Source organism: Gymnoscopelus braueri (genome assembly GCF_963280865.1).
Source record: "Gymnoscopelus braueri genome assembly, chromosome: 13".
Lineage (NCBI taxonomy): Eukaryota > Metazoa > Chordata > Actinopteri > Myctophiformes > Myctophidae > Gymnoscopelus > Gymnoscopelus braueri.
Genome location: NC_137615.1, coordinates 27227845 through 27245657, shown reverse-complemented (window position 1 = coordinate 27245657; position 17813 = coordinate 27227845). Strand labels below are relative to the sequence as shown.

General features: G+C 38.7%; 2 protein-coding genes across 3 annotated transcripts; both read right to left on the bottom strand.

Annotated features, from left to right (window-relative positions):
• Nucleotides 1-3322: 3322 nt before the first annotated feature.
• On the bottom strand, nucleotides 3323-10863 carry LOC308098001 (serine hydroxymethyltransferase, cytosolic-like). Its single transcript, XM_080446208.1, has 12 exons — nucleotides 10834-10863; nucleotides 10249-10367; nucleotides 9710-9855; nucleotides 9009-9124; nucleotides 7764-7924; nucleotides 7226-7307; nucleotides 6136-6348; nucleotides 5245-5358; nucleotides 4707-4829; nucleotides 4387-4503; nucleotides 4134-4244; nucleotides 3323-3809 (listed from the first exon to the last, which is right to left on the bottom strand). Exons 2-12 carry the CDS (start codon nucleotides 10333-10335, stop codon nucleotides 3637-3639), a joined length of 1443 nt encoding a protein of 480 aa, XP_080302334.1. The 5' UTR covers nucleotides 10336-10367; nucleotides 10834-10863; the 3' UTR covers nucleotides 3323-3636.
• Nucleotides 10864-13422: 2559 nt separating this feature from the next.
• pdap1b (pdgfa associated protein 1b) lies at nucleotides 13423-17395 on the bottom strand. Of its 2 annotated transcripts, none has more exons than XM_080446209.1 (6): nucleotides 17262-17395; nucleotides 16388-16479; nucleotides 16195-16296; nucleotides 15564-15685; nucleotides 15047-15198; nucleotides 13423-14316 (listed from the first exon to the last, which is right to left on the bottom strand). In XM_080446209.1, the coding sequence occupies exons 1-6, from the start codon at nucleotides 17272-17274 to the stop codon at nucleotides 14258-14260; spliced, it is 540 nt and encodes a 179-aa protein (XP_080302335.1). In that variant the 5' UTR covers nucleotides 17275-17395; the 3' UTR covers nucleotides 13423-14257. The 2 variants fall into 2 exon arrangements, with proteins under 2 accessions (XP_080302335.1, XP_080302336.1); XM_080446210.1 differs by having other exon boundaries at nucleotides 15564-15682.
• Nucleotides 17396-17813: the final 418 nt, after the last annotated feature.

Here is a 17813-nt window from a genome sequence, read left to right as displayed (position 1 = left end):
ATACTCAAGTAAAATACACATACCTCAAAATTGTACTTTAAGTACAGAACTTAAGTAAATGTTCTTAGTTACTTTCCACCACTGCTAACCAAACTCAGTCTATTCAATAATAGCCTAACTAAACAAGTCATTTTAAAACACCATTTGGTTGGTCAGGGACGCTTTCTATCATCTGTTTATTGTCTCTAACCAGGCATTAATTAGGCTAAGCTCCCTTGAAATGAGTAGCATTGTGCAGGTTAAAGCAATAACTAATATGAATTGGTTATTAATTATTCTGAGGACTATAGCATGACTGTGAAATTGTGCATTGAACAATCAACACATTCCACCATTTATTTTCTGACCTTGTGCTTTGTTCTAAATAAAACATAATAATTATAATGGTTTTAATGTCCTCAATCTGAGTAAAGTATTAACCTGCCAAGGGCAGGTCAATGTTAAGTATTCAGCAGAATTATTTCCTGGACAACAACACCTTAAACACCTTCCATTCTTGCTGTAAATTCTGATGAAGGCTTTGCAAAGGTTCATGTGTTTGTATCAACCTGAATTATGTATCAGGCTTACATAGAAGACATTTAACAATATCGCCAAAAATTACAATTAAGGGTGATTACACATTTTCATTGTAAACTGATTCAGTAGGCTATACAGAAAGAGGTTGGTCTTGGCTATGGAATATGTTTACAGTAGAGCTTAATTGCTTGGACTAGTATAGGTTCTAGTGACATAAAATATTCCCTGTAGGCCTATTGAAGAGAGACGTAGGCTACCATCATCATCTTTTAATGAGTGAAAAGTTTTTGTGCCATAAAAACTCGAACACTATAAAGGCAGTTCAAGTTTAGATATCGGTCTGGCCAATACATATTTGATGCTGATCTAATTCAATTGCAATCAAAATGATATAGGGCTATTGTATTTGTGCTCACAATTGTAAGTTTGTGGGTTCATTCATTTTGGCACACTTAAGCCCATCATAGCTGTCCTGTGAAAAAAAATAAAAGTGAATCATTATGAGCCTGGCCCAAGGTTTACTATCGGTAAATCAAGGGCCAAAATGTATATGTCCAAGTTAAACCCATGTTGGAATGATACTGTTGCTGAACAGGGAATTGATAATTAACCTACATAAGTGTATTGTCCTTGTGTTCCCTTGCTGTTATACACTGGAAGTTTTAATTTATACTTTGTTGCACAACGCTTACTTAAAGTTGCTGATTTTAAAGCTTGCATTGTACACATTGCAATCCTAGATTAATATTTAAAGATTCAATATATTATCATTTCAATGAAATGTTGGTTGGAATTTGTCTTGGTGTCTGCTCAGGTAGACAAACAATACATTATGATACAAATACACAACAGCATAATGTTACAACCAGGCCTGGGGGTAATGGGGTAAAGGCGTAACCGTGTAACATGCTAAAAATGGGACTCCCCTCTTCACAGCTCCAAAGAACCACCAGTCCAGCAACAATGAAGGTTCAGCCTTTTTTATGGGTTTTATTAAAAAACAAGACTTCAGGATAAGCTGACAGCCAAAACAATAAACAAAAGGGAACTAAACATAAATGACCTAAACTCACCTAATCAAATAAAAAGAAACCAAAATACAAATCACTAACCTAACATCTAATCAAAACACAGGAGAAAACGATATCAACATAAAGGCTACCCACCCCTACAAAACCCAGGCTGTTAGAAACACTGAACATCTACAAAGTGTAGGTAGTCTGGCTGAAGTGGAAAAAGGAGACCTCACAGAACCTGCAAAATCGATCACTCACTCATTCAATTAGCCAAGCACACCTACAGCCCATCACACACACGCACGCGAGCACACACACACACACACACACACACACACACACACACACACACACACACACACACACACACACACACACACACACACACACACACACACACACACACACACAGAGGCATACACAAACCTACACAGAAGATTAAAATACATACAAGCATAAAATAAGACCTCAGGGTCGTAAAAAACATAGCCTATATAAGAAATACAAAATAAATAAAACACAGTGATTATTTTCAGACCCATCCTTAGAATATGGTGTTATAAATATCACAGATGCTTTATTGCTTGGGAAATCTTGTCCAATTATTTTGTATGCTGCCCAGTATACCTTATTAAACTCCCTCCTATAATGTCCACACTGTGATATAGAGAATGTGAGAACACTCTATTACAGCTCTGTAAAAGTCACATATCCCTGCCTTTGACACCTTCAATATCTTCCAAAAGAACTATTGAGCAATCACTTGTCGCATTGTTGTTAGCTTGAAAATCTATTAGTTTTGGGGAGTGTGAGTGAGGGAAATCTTTTCTGTCCTTCCTGCTCTATACAACATGGCCTCTGTGTGAAAGGAGAAAATGAGGAATTAAACAGGGTCAAGTTCAACTGTTACTCCCATTCTAGTCTTTCCACAGTCTGTGGCTGCATGTGTTGTCAGGCCCTTCTCAGCACCGTCTAAAAGATTTTGATTTCTCACCACAGGGAACGAACTGAACGGAACTGACACTCACCACTTTACACTGCCACTTATATTTCACTGTTTAACTCCATGCATGCTCACATATTCACACATATTGCAGTGTTAGTTGTCTGAGGATAAGGTTCCCAGCATGCATGTGCCTATATTCGTTGTTTTTAATCATTTAGAGTTCATCAAACAACTTTTGCACAATTTAAATCTTTGTGACAGGTGTGTTGATGGTATACACGTACACAGATCAAAGATTATAAAAAATAAATTATTGTGCGGGTGCTTTTATATTCTTTGATCTTTAGATTTGCCAATATTCTTTGCTCCCTCTTCTCCCAATTTAGTCATTATGCCAATTCCCAAATTCTCCAGACACTGGTGTGTAGTTTTGTCAATGCTGACCCCTACTGGTTCACCTGCCAGTGAGGGAGCCTCACCTAGAGGATGTAGCATGTATAGAGTAACACCCTACTCTTCACAGTTCAACACCCCCTGCTGACAGGGATTCTGCCAGCCTGCTGGTGCAGCGACAATTACCCTGCCCATCCGGTTCCGCTCCCCCCTGAAGGAGCCACAGAGGATTTTAACACCTGGTGGACTGGAACTTCACCCAAGCGCTAATTTTCATTGTTGTGGATATCCAAATATTCCAAATCATTCAAATTCAATAATGCACACTGCTATGGTCATAATACACACCAACACTATAGTTCTTACAGTATAATAACAGACGACCAGCCAACATGATTGCTGGAATTAAACAGATTTATTGCTCCATTCCAGAGAATCTGTGTGGGAATCCAAACATATCTTTTTTTAAATGACCTTGTGAATAATAACATGTGAATAATTGGAGAATTAATATCATAAACCAACTGTAATTAATACATGCATTTTTAATATAAAAGATCTGTTTGAAAATATAGCAGTTGAATATCCATTAAGTTGAGAGGGGGTGCAGTGATTTCAGTTGTAAGACTCACTCAAACATTTCTTTGTGCAAATACAAATGCAAGCACACGATATAAGGCAGAATAAACAGCGCTGTGAAGCAGTCTATAGGCTAACTGTGTTTCAAACAATAATTTGAACATGCAATGTAAACAAAATTGTTTACAGCTCAGAAAGGCCCGGCATGGGGAAGCGTCCACCATAATTCTCCACCTCTGCCCTGAGCTCGGCTAACTTCTGCTTGTATTGCTCTCCGTGATATACGAACTCCTTGAATTTCTTCAGGGTGCACTTGGGACCCACGGTGTTGTGGATCTCCAATGCCAGCGAAATACCTGGAGGAGAAGACAGCAGAGAGCAGGGTTAGCTACAGTATGTGGATTAATGTAAATATGTGGGTATGTATGCAAACAGCAGGTGGACAAAATAAACAGCCTAGGTAGTAAAACAATGGGACATCCGATCATTATTTGCAGTACCTCATTGAAAATACCCTGAGTACAGTATAATATAACAGGCAATATGGCTGCCATGTGAACATGGTCAATATGATCTTTATTTTGCTAACTTTTATTCAGTTTGCCAATAATGTCCCCTGTGAACATTAGGCTGGGGTGAGCAGGAAATCCACTTTCGTTTTAAAAACCATTGAAGGTTACCTTTGTGGATATACTCCGCCACCTTTTTGAAGTCTTCCTCTAACAGGCCTCTGGAGGACAGAGCAGGAGTACCAAACCTGACAGCGCTTGGACGCCAAATATCTTTGTCACCTGAAGAGAAACATACAGACACACACACATATTCTTATCAACCGAACAGCACTCGTCTAATCTACAGTAAGCAAAAACACAGACACAGCTTTAATAAGCCGTATAAAAAAAAGAAAAAGTGTGAGAAGACAAACACACTTACCTCCAACGCTGTTCTTATTGCAGGCAATGGCACAGGAATCCAAAACCACCTGAGCCCGTGCTCCGTCAATGCCTTTGTCACGTACGTCCACCAGGCAAATGTGGTTGTCTGAGCCACCTACAGGAGATTGCACAGATAATACAAGCAGACAGGATAATTATAATTCTACATTTCCAGATTTAAAGTGCTGTACTGCAATTACTTAACAGAACATACTGTATCCCAAATCAAACTAAAAATGGACAGTGTGTCTGATTTAACTGGACTTTATGATTTTAAATTACACCATGCCAGCAACATGATTGTGGTGTTTTGCTCACCTGAGACGATCTTGTATCCGTGGTTAATGAGCTCCTTGACCAAAACCTGGCAGTTAATCATCACCTGCTTCTGGTAGGCCTTAAACTCTGGTGTCATTGCCTCCTTCAAGGCTACTGCCACACCTGTGTGACCACACACACAAACACACACACAGAACAATTTAGAGCAAGTGCAGCTGTGGTATTAAATTCCCCAACATCGTCAACAGTGATTCAAGGGGACAAGAACCAAACACCAAGAGGATAACAATGACTTACTTTCCATCTATAATGGATTTATACATACATACTGTACATAGAGAGTATTAGCTGGGCCACAGTGTGAAAGTATTGTATCGTGTGTGTGTGTTGATGTGGAGTAGTTTTTTTGTCATTATGCTTTTCCCCCAAGCAAGCATAACTTATCATGTCCACAGATGGTTGGGCACATTGGTAGATATGCAGTACTTGTAGGGGCAGGGTAGGACCCAGCCAAATGTAGAGAGAGATGGTGCGAGTCAATTCTTGAAGGGAAAAATATATAAATAGCAGGGGGTACCTGCAATAGTGTTGTTGTGTGGCCCTCCCTGCAGACCAGGGAACACTGTCTGGTTGATCTTAGTCTCCAGGTCGTACATAATTTCCTTCCCGCTGGCGTCCACACTACGGACTCCTGGAGCAGGGTTAGAGAAAATGAGGTACAATCCAAACCTTTAAAAAAAGGTTTTTGAACATTAATCCGCCTTCCGTTTGAATTCACACCAGCAACTGTGAGCAAATTTCCAAAACGTGGGATTCTGCAAATACGCGTGTCCGAGGTATGAGTGACACCCTCGTAAATGAGTTGTGGTCCAGCGAGAGCTCCGCTGTTGCAGGTGGCTCAAGGCCAGCAGCTATGGCCGGCAGGAGAGCTCACAGGTAGGGAGGAGAAGTAAAGACACTTGTCTGTGGCAGGTTGTAAATTATGTTAGGTTAAGAAATAGGCCATACAGTTGCTAAATTTTTATTCATTTCTCATAGACTTTTATCAAATATATTGATTCAATATACTTACAGTACTTTCTGTCCATCTCAAGTGCTGTCGAGTGTGTATGCCTAGTTCATGGTTTCAGACCAGCGCACGTCTGGTTGGCTGCTGGTCTGTACCACTGCATTGCGGTAACGGCAAAGTTAAACTTTTCTCAACTTTGTTGCTCTGTTTTTGCTGGCTCTGCCACCTGTTGTGGTGGGGAAAGAGGCAGTTTCTCCTCCCCATAGACAATGCACTGAACCAGAATTTGGAAGTGGAATACCGCTCCTGGTGTGAATTCAGTGTTAATGTGGCAAGTTATGTTTCCCACATGCATGGCCTTCTCCCTTCTCCATTCACTATTCAACAAAAGGGCCATTGCAATAGCAGACAAGATCTCTGTTTTCTTTTCCATTTTCATCCCCCTCTTCTAGACTTTACCTTTCCTATAAAAGATCATTGCAGCACGGGCGCCTCGCAGTGTCTTGTGTGTTGTTGACATAACGATGTGGCAGTGGTCAAAGGGTGAGGGCATTTGACCAGCGGACTGCATTCCACAGAGTTGAGCAATGTCTGCCATGTGATATGCTCCACACTCATCAGCAATCTTTCTCATGCGGCCATAGTCGATAGCACGGGGGTAACAGGACGCTCCTGGAGAGGAAAGGGTAAAGTGATGGACATGTATTGCTGCTTCACCTTGAATCATCCAACATTAAGGTAAAAATGAGGGTCTCTTAGGTTTTCTGTTTGACGTGGTAAGATTTGATGCATGTGGAATTTTGTGATTTATACAATTATATTTTTTTACAATCACATTTTCTGCTTTGTTATTTAAGTTATTTGACCGTTAAGCGTTTAGAGACAGAAAGCTAATATAAGGACAGAGAGGAGGAAGACATGCAACACAGGTGTCCATCTGGAGTTGAACATTATGATTATGGATTACACATGATCTGGTTGCTTCAAGAATAACTTTTAAATTTCACCTAAACTTCAAGCAAGACACCGCCCACTTCACACCCTGTGTGAAGTGGGCGGTGTCTTGCTATCTAATCACAATACTGAATGGAGTCAACCAATCATGTACAAAAGATAAATACATTTATTGAAACACTCTTTATGATGGAAGAAACCATAACTTTAAAAAAACAAATTTATGGGTTTTTTTAAAGTTATGGTTTCTTATATAGGGCTATGCACATGTGTCATGTGACACTGGCCAATCACAGTCCTGAATAGACTGTGATTGGCCAATCACGGTGCAGGATAATTGTACAAATTTCCAAACCAATTATCCTGCACATCACGGTGCAGGATAATTGTACAAATTTCCAAACCTCACTTATAGGGGCGGTTTCACCGCCCAAAAGAAAGAAAAAAAAAGTCTGCGTTTGTGTGTGTGTGTGTGTGTGTGTGTGTGTGTGTGTGTGTGTGTGTGTGTGTGTGTGTGTGTGTGTGTGTGTGTGTGTGTGTGTGTGTGTGTGTGTGTGTGTGTGTGTGCGTGCGTGTGTGTGTGTGTTTAAAAAACCTGAAATAAGGAGTTTGGGGCGGAACAGCTTTGAATTCTCCTCCAGCTTGTCATAGTCAATGAAGCCAGTTTCTGGATTCACCTATAAAACAGACACAAAAGTCACAATAAATATATTAAAAAATCACACCCAGTGTGAAGTGGGCGGTGTGGTCATCACAGTGGTCATCATAGTGATGGAAGCTCACTTTTATTTTTTATGGATTTTTTGAAGTGCATAATCCTATTTATAGGTTATTAATGTCATCATGTGTCTCGCTAGCCAATCACAGTGCTGAATAGAGTCAGCCAATAGTCAGCCAATCACAGTACAGCTAGGGGTGTACTAATGAGCCAATCACAATACAGCTAATGAGGTGTCCCAACCCCACTTATAGGGGCAGCTACACCGCCAAAAACTGTAAAAAAGTGTTACATTAGAAAATACAAGCGTCCATAATACAAATACATACAGACGTATGGTAAATCTGTCTCTCAGAGTATATGAGTGTACTGTATGTTTCATGGACCATGTGCATACATCCATGCATGCAGGTACCTTGTAAGGCATGGACTCGAAGAACACAGAGGTTAGGGAAACGCTACGCTTATCACTCTTGTAACCGTGGGTCAGGTGACCTCCGTCTGGAAGGTCCAAACCCATGATCCTGCCATGGATACCAGCAATGGCGGTAAGGATAGCAATGTTGGCTGGGGAACCTTTGGAGAAAAAAAATGTGAGAGAACAACACATTTCACACAACCTTGTCAGGTCAAGGTGATGTGTTAGGAAGTGTGTGTCAATGATATTACATTTTCTTCTAAAAGCCAACATGCTTACTGGATCTTATGTTCTACAACCATGTCTTCTTTGCAAGTGAAAGAAAGAACAGCTGATCCGGGCACTCAAAAGTTTAAAAGAGGAGAACAAGCTTTATTGTTAAAACGCCAACATGTTTCGGGACAAACACTCTCACAGGACAAGCACACTCTCATTAAATAGTGTTGAAACATGTGGGAACAGCTTAGAAATTAAACACAAATGTTTATTGCTTGTCAGTGCATATAGCAATTAGAGCATAATTACATATGAACAATCAGTCAATCAACACATTGGAAGCTGCACGTGAGTGCATGACAACCAGGTAAATAAAAATCATTCTGAACATGAACACCTATAAACCAAGCTGATTGTTCATTATGTAATTACGCTCTACAAATTGATATACAGTCACGTGCATTAAGCATTTTAAGAAAGTGTGTTTCTCCTGTATTCATTTCGTCCTGATGAAGACCTGTGCAGGTCAAAACATGTTGGCATTTGAACACTAAAGCTTGTTCTCTTTTAAACTGCCCGGATCATATGTTTTTTCCTTCTGATTGCATCCGGCTTGATCCAGGAGCACCGCTGATACTTTTAATACCACTTTATTCTCTGTAAGCACCTGGTCATCCTGTTTTCTTTCATTTATAGTTTCAGTTGTTACTTCTTTTTGGTTGTAGACAAATCAAGGAAAGCCTAAAATGTCTTATATATTTTCCTGTGGCTTACAGGCAAGTGACATCTATAGCAATGGTTAAGTGTGTAGTGAAACTGTCTAAACAAACACTGTTTCAAAACATGACACAATTAATACTCCACACCCTTCCAAGATAAATGCAACAGAATGGCGCTGAAATACATCATAAAATGTCTTAGGTGTACAATAACATCAATTCACACTGGAGGCAATTAATAAAATGATCATACATAAATATGAGTGTTATATTTTTCATTAGTGTGTGTTTTATCTACACACTCTACCTGAGTATGGCTGCACATTGACGCCCCACTTCAATGGGTCCAGACCAAAGGCCTCCAGGGCTCTCTTCTGGCACAGAAGCTCCAGCTGATCGACATACTCAACTCCACCATAGTATCTGAACAGACACACACAAAAATTGTGGATTAAGTCTAAATTATACTTCATACTTTTATTCAATTAATTTATAGTCCTACTCAATTTATTCTTACTGTCGCAGAACCCTTTTAAATATGAAATATCTTTTAGATGACACTTGTCGAAAGGGTCATGTGACAAAGCATACATTAGCCTTTGTTTAGACCCATAATAAATAGTAGCAAAAATAAATCTATGGTGGAGCAGATGGCATTTGTAATGACAAAAACTAGTAATAATGATGTCTGGGGTTACATCCTAAACAAAAATCCTTAATGTGAAAGTATGATGATGACAGAATTTCTCTATGTACTGTATGAAGTGTGCACCGTTTTTAGATATCTGACCTTCCTCTGCTGCACTCTATGTTTGTCCTTGTATGACCACGACTGTGCCGTGCACAAGTATCTTGAACAGTAGTTGACCATTTTGTTTATGTATTGTGCACTACCATTTACTGATGTAGCCTACTTTACGAGTCCTAAAAATACATGTTCTTTATACAAGCATGCACTTGATACGTACATACATATGATGAATGTATGTATGTATGTACTGTACATACCTCTGTCCAGGGTATCCCTCAGAATACTTGTTGTTCATGCATGAGCCAATAGCTTCTAGAACAGCCCTGCTGACGAAGTTCTCAGAAGCAATGAGCTCCAGTCCATATGTCTGTCTGTGCTTCTCCTTCTTAATGATGGAGAATACCTGGGACACAGAAGTACCGTAGTTATTGGTACAAATGTAATTGCAACATTCTCATTATTATAGGGTATGTGTGCTGTAATGTTTATAAATGTAGCATTGTATAAGTTACTCCCATGATGTGATTACATCTAATTGGATAAGAACATCAAAGACTGTCCTTTGTTTGATGAAATTAAACTTTGCTTATCATGTTCATGTTGTGAACACAGTATGTGCATTGACTGTGTGAACAAAACCACTTTATACTCTGGGAATTCTAGGTATTATGAGGTGATATACCTTGTTTTGCAAATGAAATGGCAATAATGGCATAATGACATCAACAAGTAATACATCAATTCTGATCTAGTTGTTAAATGCATTATGACTGTAATATTGATGTTCAACACGCACCTCTGCGTCAACGAGACCCAGTGGCTCTGTCATCATCTTGGTGTGGGAGTTTAAAGTCTCCTCGTTCATGAAGATATCCAACGGCATGTTTGCTTATCTCTACTGAAGATACCGAAGAGCTAGAGGAGAAGAGAGATAACACTGGTTTACACATACAAGCATCTGATATGTTCCATAGCTGTGGAAATATATTTATTGGTAATATTTGTGGCATATGGTCAATCTTGCATTTGCCTGATGGAAAATGTTCAATATCTTGGGATATTAAGAGCTTCTTCAAGTAGGCTACAGCCTCAATTGTCCTTTATTTAATCTTTTTTTGTGTGCAAATGTCTTGAATGTGGTCAGGAAAACAAAAAGCAGGGAAATTATGTGTCACAAAATAATCTGGGTTTCCAGAAAAATGGCAGTTTGAGCAAAAAAAAGGCAATCAATTGGAACTGAAAAAAATATCAAACGCGATGGTAAAATGAAATTAACAAAATCAAATAAAAAACAACCTACAGCTAGGCCTAAACGTAAAGTGGTGTCAAAATTTACTGAACAAGAAGTTGAAAATTGCCTGGGAAGCAATAGCCTACTCACCGTTTAATTGACGATGTGTGATGAAGATGCTGTAAGCATTGACTCTAACAGCATCCAACCCTCCAATTTATGTAGAAGGCGCTCTTCTTTCAGCCAATCAAGGCATAGAGGGGCGTGATGCTTTGCGCTATACCACGCCTCTTTTGATTTCACGGTCAAGTACAAAATAGAAATAGGCAAGAAGAGCAATTAAAAAGATCGAATTCCTTATCTGTGTGCAGTCTTAAATGTCAAACCTAGTGTGTGTATGACAATAAACTTCATGATTCAGCAAATTGTGAAGAAATGTTTTCCAACCTTTCTTGTGTTAAATAACCTCATATCCTGTCTGTCATGAGGTGAGATATTATCAGAAAAGAATATAATGTTAAATGTTAAATATGGTGGTGGGTGAGAGGGGCACTCACACTCACAGTGGATTCTGGTTTCAGTCTGGGTAGCAGTGGTGTAAAGTAAATACATTTACTCTGTACTTTTACAACTTTGAGGTATTTTTTACTTTACTGGAGTATTTCCAGTTTTCAGTTTTACTTTTACTCCACTGCATCTCAGAGGCAAATATTATACTTTGACTTCACTGCAATTATTTGAAAACTTTAGTTACTAGTTACTTTGTAGATTTTAATTATTATTGCAAAACATACATTAACCACTTCAACCCTATATATCCTACATTTCGGCTATTTGAAAATACGGTAGCCAATCTACAAGCTCACAATGCATGCATGCATCACCATGCAATGCATTGTGAGCACTGTAGATCTGCTATTTTCAAATGTTTTTTATACATTTGAAAACTAGTGAATTTTGCATAATGAGTAGCCTACTTTCTACTTTTGATACTTTAAGTACATTTTGATACCAATACCAAAATTTGTACTTTTACTCAAGTAAATGTTGAATTCCGGACTTTTAAATGTAACAGAGTATTTCTACATTGCAGTATTGATACTTTTATTTAAGTAAAACATTTTAATACTTTTTCCACTTAGTGGGTAGGGCCGGGGTCGGACTTCAAGAGAATGTCACGCCACATCAACATAACTGGATGGCAACACCCAACACCAGCAGCGTGGCTATATGCATCTGTCATATGTATTACAAGTAAAACTGCCAACGAAATTGCTCTGATTTTCACGGTTGATTCTGATTCCATTGATCTGCCTCTCAGTCTCTTGCACTTCGCATCTTCAAAGTTTTTCAGGCCAATAAAGGACGGTCCTGAAGGAACCCGTATCTGAGAGAGAGATTACATCTACAGTAGCTAAAACGTTTCTGGGGGAGAAGCCCCAGACCCAGAGATATTCACTTTTAATGAATGATTATTAAAGATGGGTCTTAAATTGCTTCCCTGATCAAATACATTTCTGTAGGCCTACTTTTAGGGATTTAATGGATGAAATTTCAATTTCAATGCTACAGTAGTATAAAGCTAGCTCTGGTCCATAGCCTAGACAGTGGAGTTCCTCTCCAACTTAAGGGGAGAGGAACTCCACTGTCTAGGCTATGGACCAGAGCTAGTATAAAGCGAGCCTGATAAAAGTATCAAACTCCCAAAATTCACAGAACACAGGAAATTACATCTACTCTGTTAAAACGTTTTTGGGGGAGGACCCCCAGAGACTCCAGAAAAGAAAACTCCTTGATTCTCACAGTTGGATGTTGGCAGGCCTGTTGGGTTCCTCCAAATGATAGTGCAGCTTTGATGGCCTCAGATGTGACAGGCCTGATCAGTGCTGTGTATTCAATGTTCTATTTGTTTGTTTACACATTATCTTTGCTAATATTTTGGATTTGGATGTGTATTTTCAGACATTTACAAAAAAAAAACATCACAATTTGGCGGGCCCAGACCCATTGAAGACCCAGATACCATCCCTTTTCAAGCCCTTGAATTCTTCCATTAATTACAAATGAAACATGTACGTTTTGTTCTGTGACATTTAATGTAAAAATACTGAAACTCAATCTGAAAAATCGAAGTATTAAACTCATGTGGTCTAGAAGCTTCAAGTTGCATTTTAAAGGGGGTGTGACATTGACTATTCTTTTTTAAATAAGGGTTAAATAGATCTATACTTTGATAGCGATCATTGCTGTAGAGTGTTTGTTCAGTAACAGGGGGCTCCCCGTCTCTCCAGCTCTTTAGTAAACAGAAAATACATTTTCAGATCAGGAGACCAATGTTATCCAATCAGGAGAGAGAACTCATACAGAGGATAAACAATTAAAAAGTTGATGCCCATGATTTAGAGCCCCAGTCCTGTCATGCATAGCATATGAGTTTCCCGCCGCTATCAAACCTCAGTGAATTCCATATCACCTCTAACAAAGAAAAATAAACAGTATATATTCAATATAATGCCATAGAGACAACCTCCTCTTTTCAGCTATATGCCGTTCAATTACATAGCATTATTGCATTTTCTAAGTCACACTTACAGTAGATGTAGATATGCTGGAAAAAATGAATAAAATAAAAAGACAAAGAAATAAAAGCAGAATAGCAAAGAAGTATTCTGGTAAAAAACTTTCATTAAAAAAAGAAAGAAATCATACACAAAATAAAGGTCAATGCCACTAGTCATCTTCTAGGTATCCACCCAGGGTCCGGCACCAACTAGCATCGCTAGTCTTGTCGGTAAATGTTTTTATTTTCACATCAATCAGATATTGCTACATTCATTTTATTTTGTTTAGAATTGTTTTTCCATATATCGATGCCTTCAGTTCAGTTTAAATTATTATTCTCTTTTAATGTGCACCACATTGAGTTTACTTTGTATGAAATGTGCTGCTACATAAATAAAATGTACTTCTCTTGATGTCAAACCAGTTTTGGGAATGCCTGACATGCCATGGTAGTTCTCCCAAAAATAAATAGCCTTGAACAAAATAAATTCACAAACCAAAACAAGTCTTTTGTTCATCGGTTTCATAGTATTAATCTGAGTTATATACAATTCACGATTTGAACAAAAAGTGGCTAAGCTCAATTACCAAAGTAAGTCAAAAGTAAATAACACTATGATCGTCATACCATGTATCAGTATCTTGTATGAGGTTATAGGTAGAGGGTCATTCCAAGTGCATTATTCCAAGTGTAACAAAGGGTGTGTGTGTAGGAGGGAGGGAGAGGGTGGTCTCTCAATGTAGCCTTACTTCCTTGGTGAAGCAACAGAACCATTATTCTGCGTCGAAATATACAGAACCCCATTCAATAGGTCTCTACTCAACCATTTTCCCAAATGGTATTATGTAACAATGAAAGTAAACCATTCTTCATAACTTTTACTTTAAAAATAGTCAAATATATAAATATATATTTATATATAGATATACTGTACTGTATATAGATATACATAGATATATATCGCACCAGTCCATAAATGTGTGAAAATTCTGCTGATAACCCAATTCTGCATCATTTGAGGGAGAGGGAGTTCATTCCTCTAGTTGTTGCCATCGACGCTGCTTCTTTTGCTGGAGTACAGAACACAAGAAAGGAGAAACATGTTAACATACAAAACACAAGAAAGGAGATGCCAACATGTCCCACGCCACCACCTTAGTCACTCATGCAAAACTGACCCTGGATTCATATTTTGACACACTCGCTGCTATTCACTGCTTAAAGGGACACCATCACACCTTTAATGCACATTTAATTTCATTGTTGATGATTGTCAGAAACAAAATATTTATAATATAATTCACATTTACAGAGAAAATTCCCTGTTCTGTATTTTTTGGGCAGTCTCTATGGTCCTCTCTATGTACCATGATGCATTTGCAGGTAAGCACCAGCCTGGCACACTCATACAGTCTATGGTCATCGTTATATTACATCAACCTGATTAATTCTTTCTGCAGTCAAGATCATTATTTTGCTCTAAATACGGCAAACAAAGACAATGTCACAGCCACTGATGGTAGCAGCTGGAAACCAGAAAGTAAGCGTTGTAGTTTACATATTCATAGATTTTATCTCAGTGACATGACTAGAGAAAAAAATCTCCCTTAATACTACATTCATGGCATTTTATTCATGGCATGGCATGGTCAAATGCTTTATGTGATGTAACTCACTCTCCTTTGTGCTATTGATGGTATGCAGAAACCTGGATGATGGATATAAGGAGGGGTGGGTAAGAACAAGAGGAAAACGTCACTGGGATTATCACTAGGTTTGCAACCAAGTCTGTGTACACACCTTTCTTCTCTTCCTCTTTCTTTCGTGCCGCGTCCTCTCTCTGTTTCTTGATAATGGCAAGGCGAGCGAGGTCTGATTTGGCCTGGTCTGTCTTCCCTGCCAAGTGCATCTTCATGTAGCGTTCTTTGGCTTTCTGCTTTTCAATCTCCTCCCTATATGTTAGGAGAGTGTATTAGGCAACTGCTTTATTGAGTATCTGTCAGCCACCGGGGACAAACAGACACAAAAGATGTCCCTGAAAAATCTGATCATATCATGTTACCCATTGTATTGTAAGGTCCTTGCCAATACCAAGCCCTAATCACAAACCAAAATGTCTCACTAACAAATATTTCTGTGTACCATCCACAAATTATGTATGTATTAATTTCCCATTTTTCAAATCCATCACAGAAACAGCAGATCTTCTCTCTTGTACGGAAAATACTTTCACTTAGCCTATACTTTTAGGCCTGTAAACTTGTGATGTGACAATAAAGTTCAAAATTGAAGTTGTAATAGGTTTTGTCATTCACACCTTTCTCTCCTTGATAATTGCTTGGGTTCATCCATCTCGATCTGAGTCACCTTCTTTGATTTCTGTGCCGCTCTGTTGGGGTTCTCGATTTCAATCAATCCCTCCACACCTCCTCTCTTCTTCTGAAATTAACATGTCACATAAACACTTACCCATACAGAGTCAACACAGTTCTAGGGTCAGTATTTTACTTTAAAAAGCTGTTTAAGTAAAGGTCGTAAGTAGAGCCCGAAAGATGCCAAAATGTCCTCGATCCACCAATTACCAATGTTTTGACCGATATTTTGTCAAAAATGTCCTCCATCTTTGATAATAAAATACACATAAAAGGAACTTTTATTTTTAAACCACTGAAGCCCTATTCCATTTTTTTTAAATAGACGATCTACAAGCTTACAACGCGATGCAGCTTGTATATCTGTTATATCTTTGAATATTTTCGAAAACTTTTGAAATTGTTCATACATGCCAGAAATAGAGACACCAGGTTTAAAGGTGTTAAAAATCAGGACACATCAGCCGCTTAATTGCCGATACCGATGTGATCAAAACAGTCAAATGATATCGGTCTGGCTCTACTCGGAAGTGTGAGGTAAAGAGAGAGATAGAGGGAGGGGGAGAGCAAACAAACCTGGGAGCTCTCATCGTCGCTGTCATCTGATCCTGACCCTGGCAACTTCTCTTCCACATCATTCTGAGCTGCGCCCTCTACACCCACACCTTCTTGCTCTTGCTGTTCCACAACAAGACAGACACGTTACAATACAGGTAAGCTCCAACAGGTTAAAAATATACACACAGGCTACAAAATACTCTCAACCAACCAGTTTCCTCTCCTTCTCTGCCTTCATCTGGGCGTCTATCTCTTCAGGGTTGTTGTATGTCCGCATACGGCCCTTATGGCCACCTTTCTTACCTGTTCAGGTAGACATTATGAAAATTGACATAAACATCTAAACATGTTAAGGGGTAAACCAGGGGTCTTCAACAGGGGGTCCGGGACCCCTAGGGGGTCATCAGAGCTACTATAGGGGGTCCGCCAAATCTTTGTGTGATAGGATGCTTTTTTCACATTATTCACTTGAACCCTAGAATCCCTATTCTGGGGGGAACATTAGCCGAAAAAAGCAGATCTACAAGCTCACAACGACTCGCGCTGCGAGGCATTGTGAGTTTGTAGATCGGCTATTTTAGGTTAAGAGGTTTGGTGTAGAGGGGAAAAAGAGCTGACTAAGTACAGAGTGAAAGGTCAAGTTTACTAAGTATTGATGGTTTAAGTAGTTAAATGTCTGAAAATACACATTAACATTAATCCAACATGATAGTGCTGTCAAACAAGTATATGAGGAAATCTGAAACACAATATATACAATATGTAGTGGGGGTCCCTGCTTCATCTCTCTCTCAGTTAGGGGGTCCTTGGCCTGAAAAACGTTGAAGACCCCTGGTGTAAACATTACAGGAGACATTCAACGTAGATCATAAATGATAGTCAAAATGAGCTAGATATCAAATTAATAAATGTATTTTAGACTGTAACAGTATGCAAGGCAAATACATGTAGATTAAAGAAGCATGCCACCAATCATCTGTGTAGGGGCTTATACGTTAGCTGAGTAACAGTACATGCTAACAACAACAACAACAACAACAACATCAACAACATAGTATATCGTGTTGATGAATAGTTGTCCTTACCTCCTTTTGGCATTTTCACAAACGTTACCACAGATGTCTCAGCGAAGAAATAGGCCTATAAAATAGAAAATATAAAAATATGAAGTGACACTTTTGCTGACTGATGGCTAAAAACAGACTGTGTTGATGACATTACTCTAAGTAGTTCAACATGTTGCCTTTCATAAAATCTATGATTACCCACATATATTTTCTAAATATATGATATTATCTATTAAATAATACACCCTGTTTTATAAAAATCCACAATTCTGCAGGAATGATTGGAGTGTAACCTCCTGATCCAGATTATATCATTTTTTATCGACAGTCAATTTGTTAGTCAGCTAACCTGATGCAATATACCAATGCTGAGAGTACGGTATCTATTCAGATTTAAACCACATTTGAATATCCAGAAGATATCTATTTAAACACGTTTAATTATTATATAATGTGCATTATTTTAAGAAATGGACAGTTTTTAAAACGCGTATAAAAACAAAATATTCTATATTTATTTAGCAAGTGATGACGCCTCTCTCAGCGGACGAGCCTGGTAACAGGACCCCA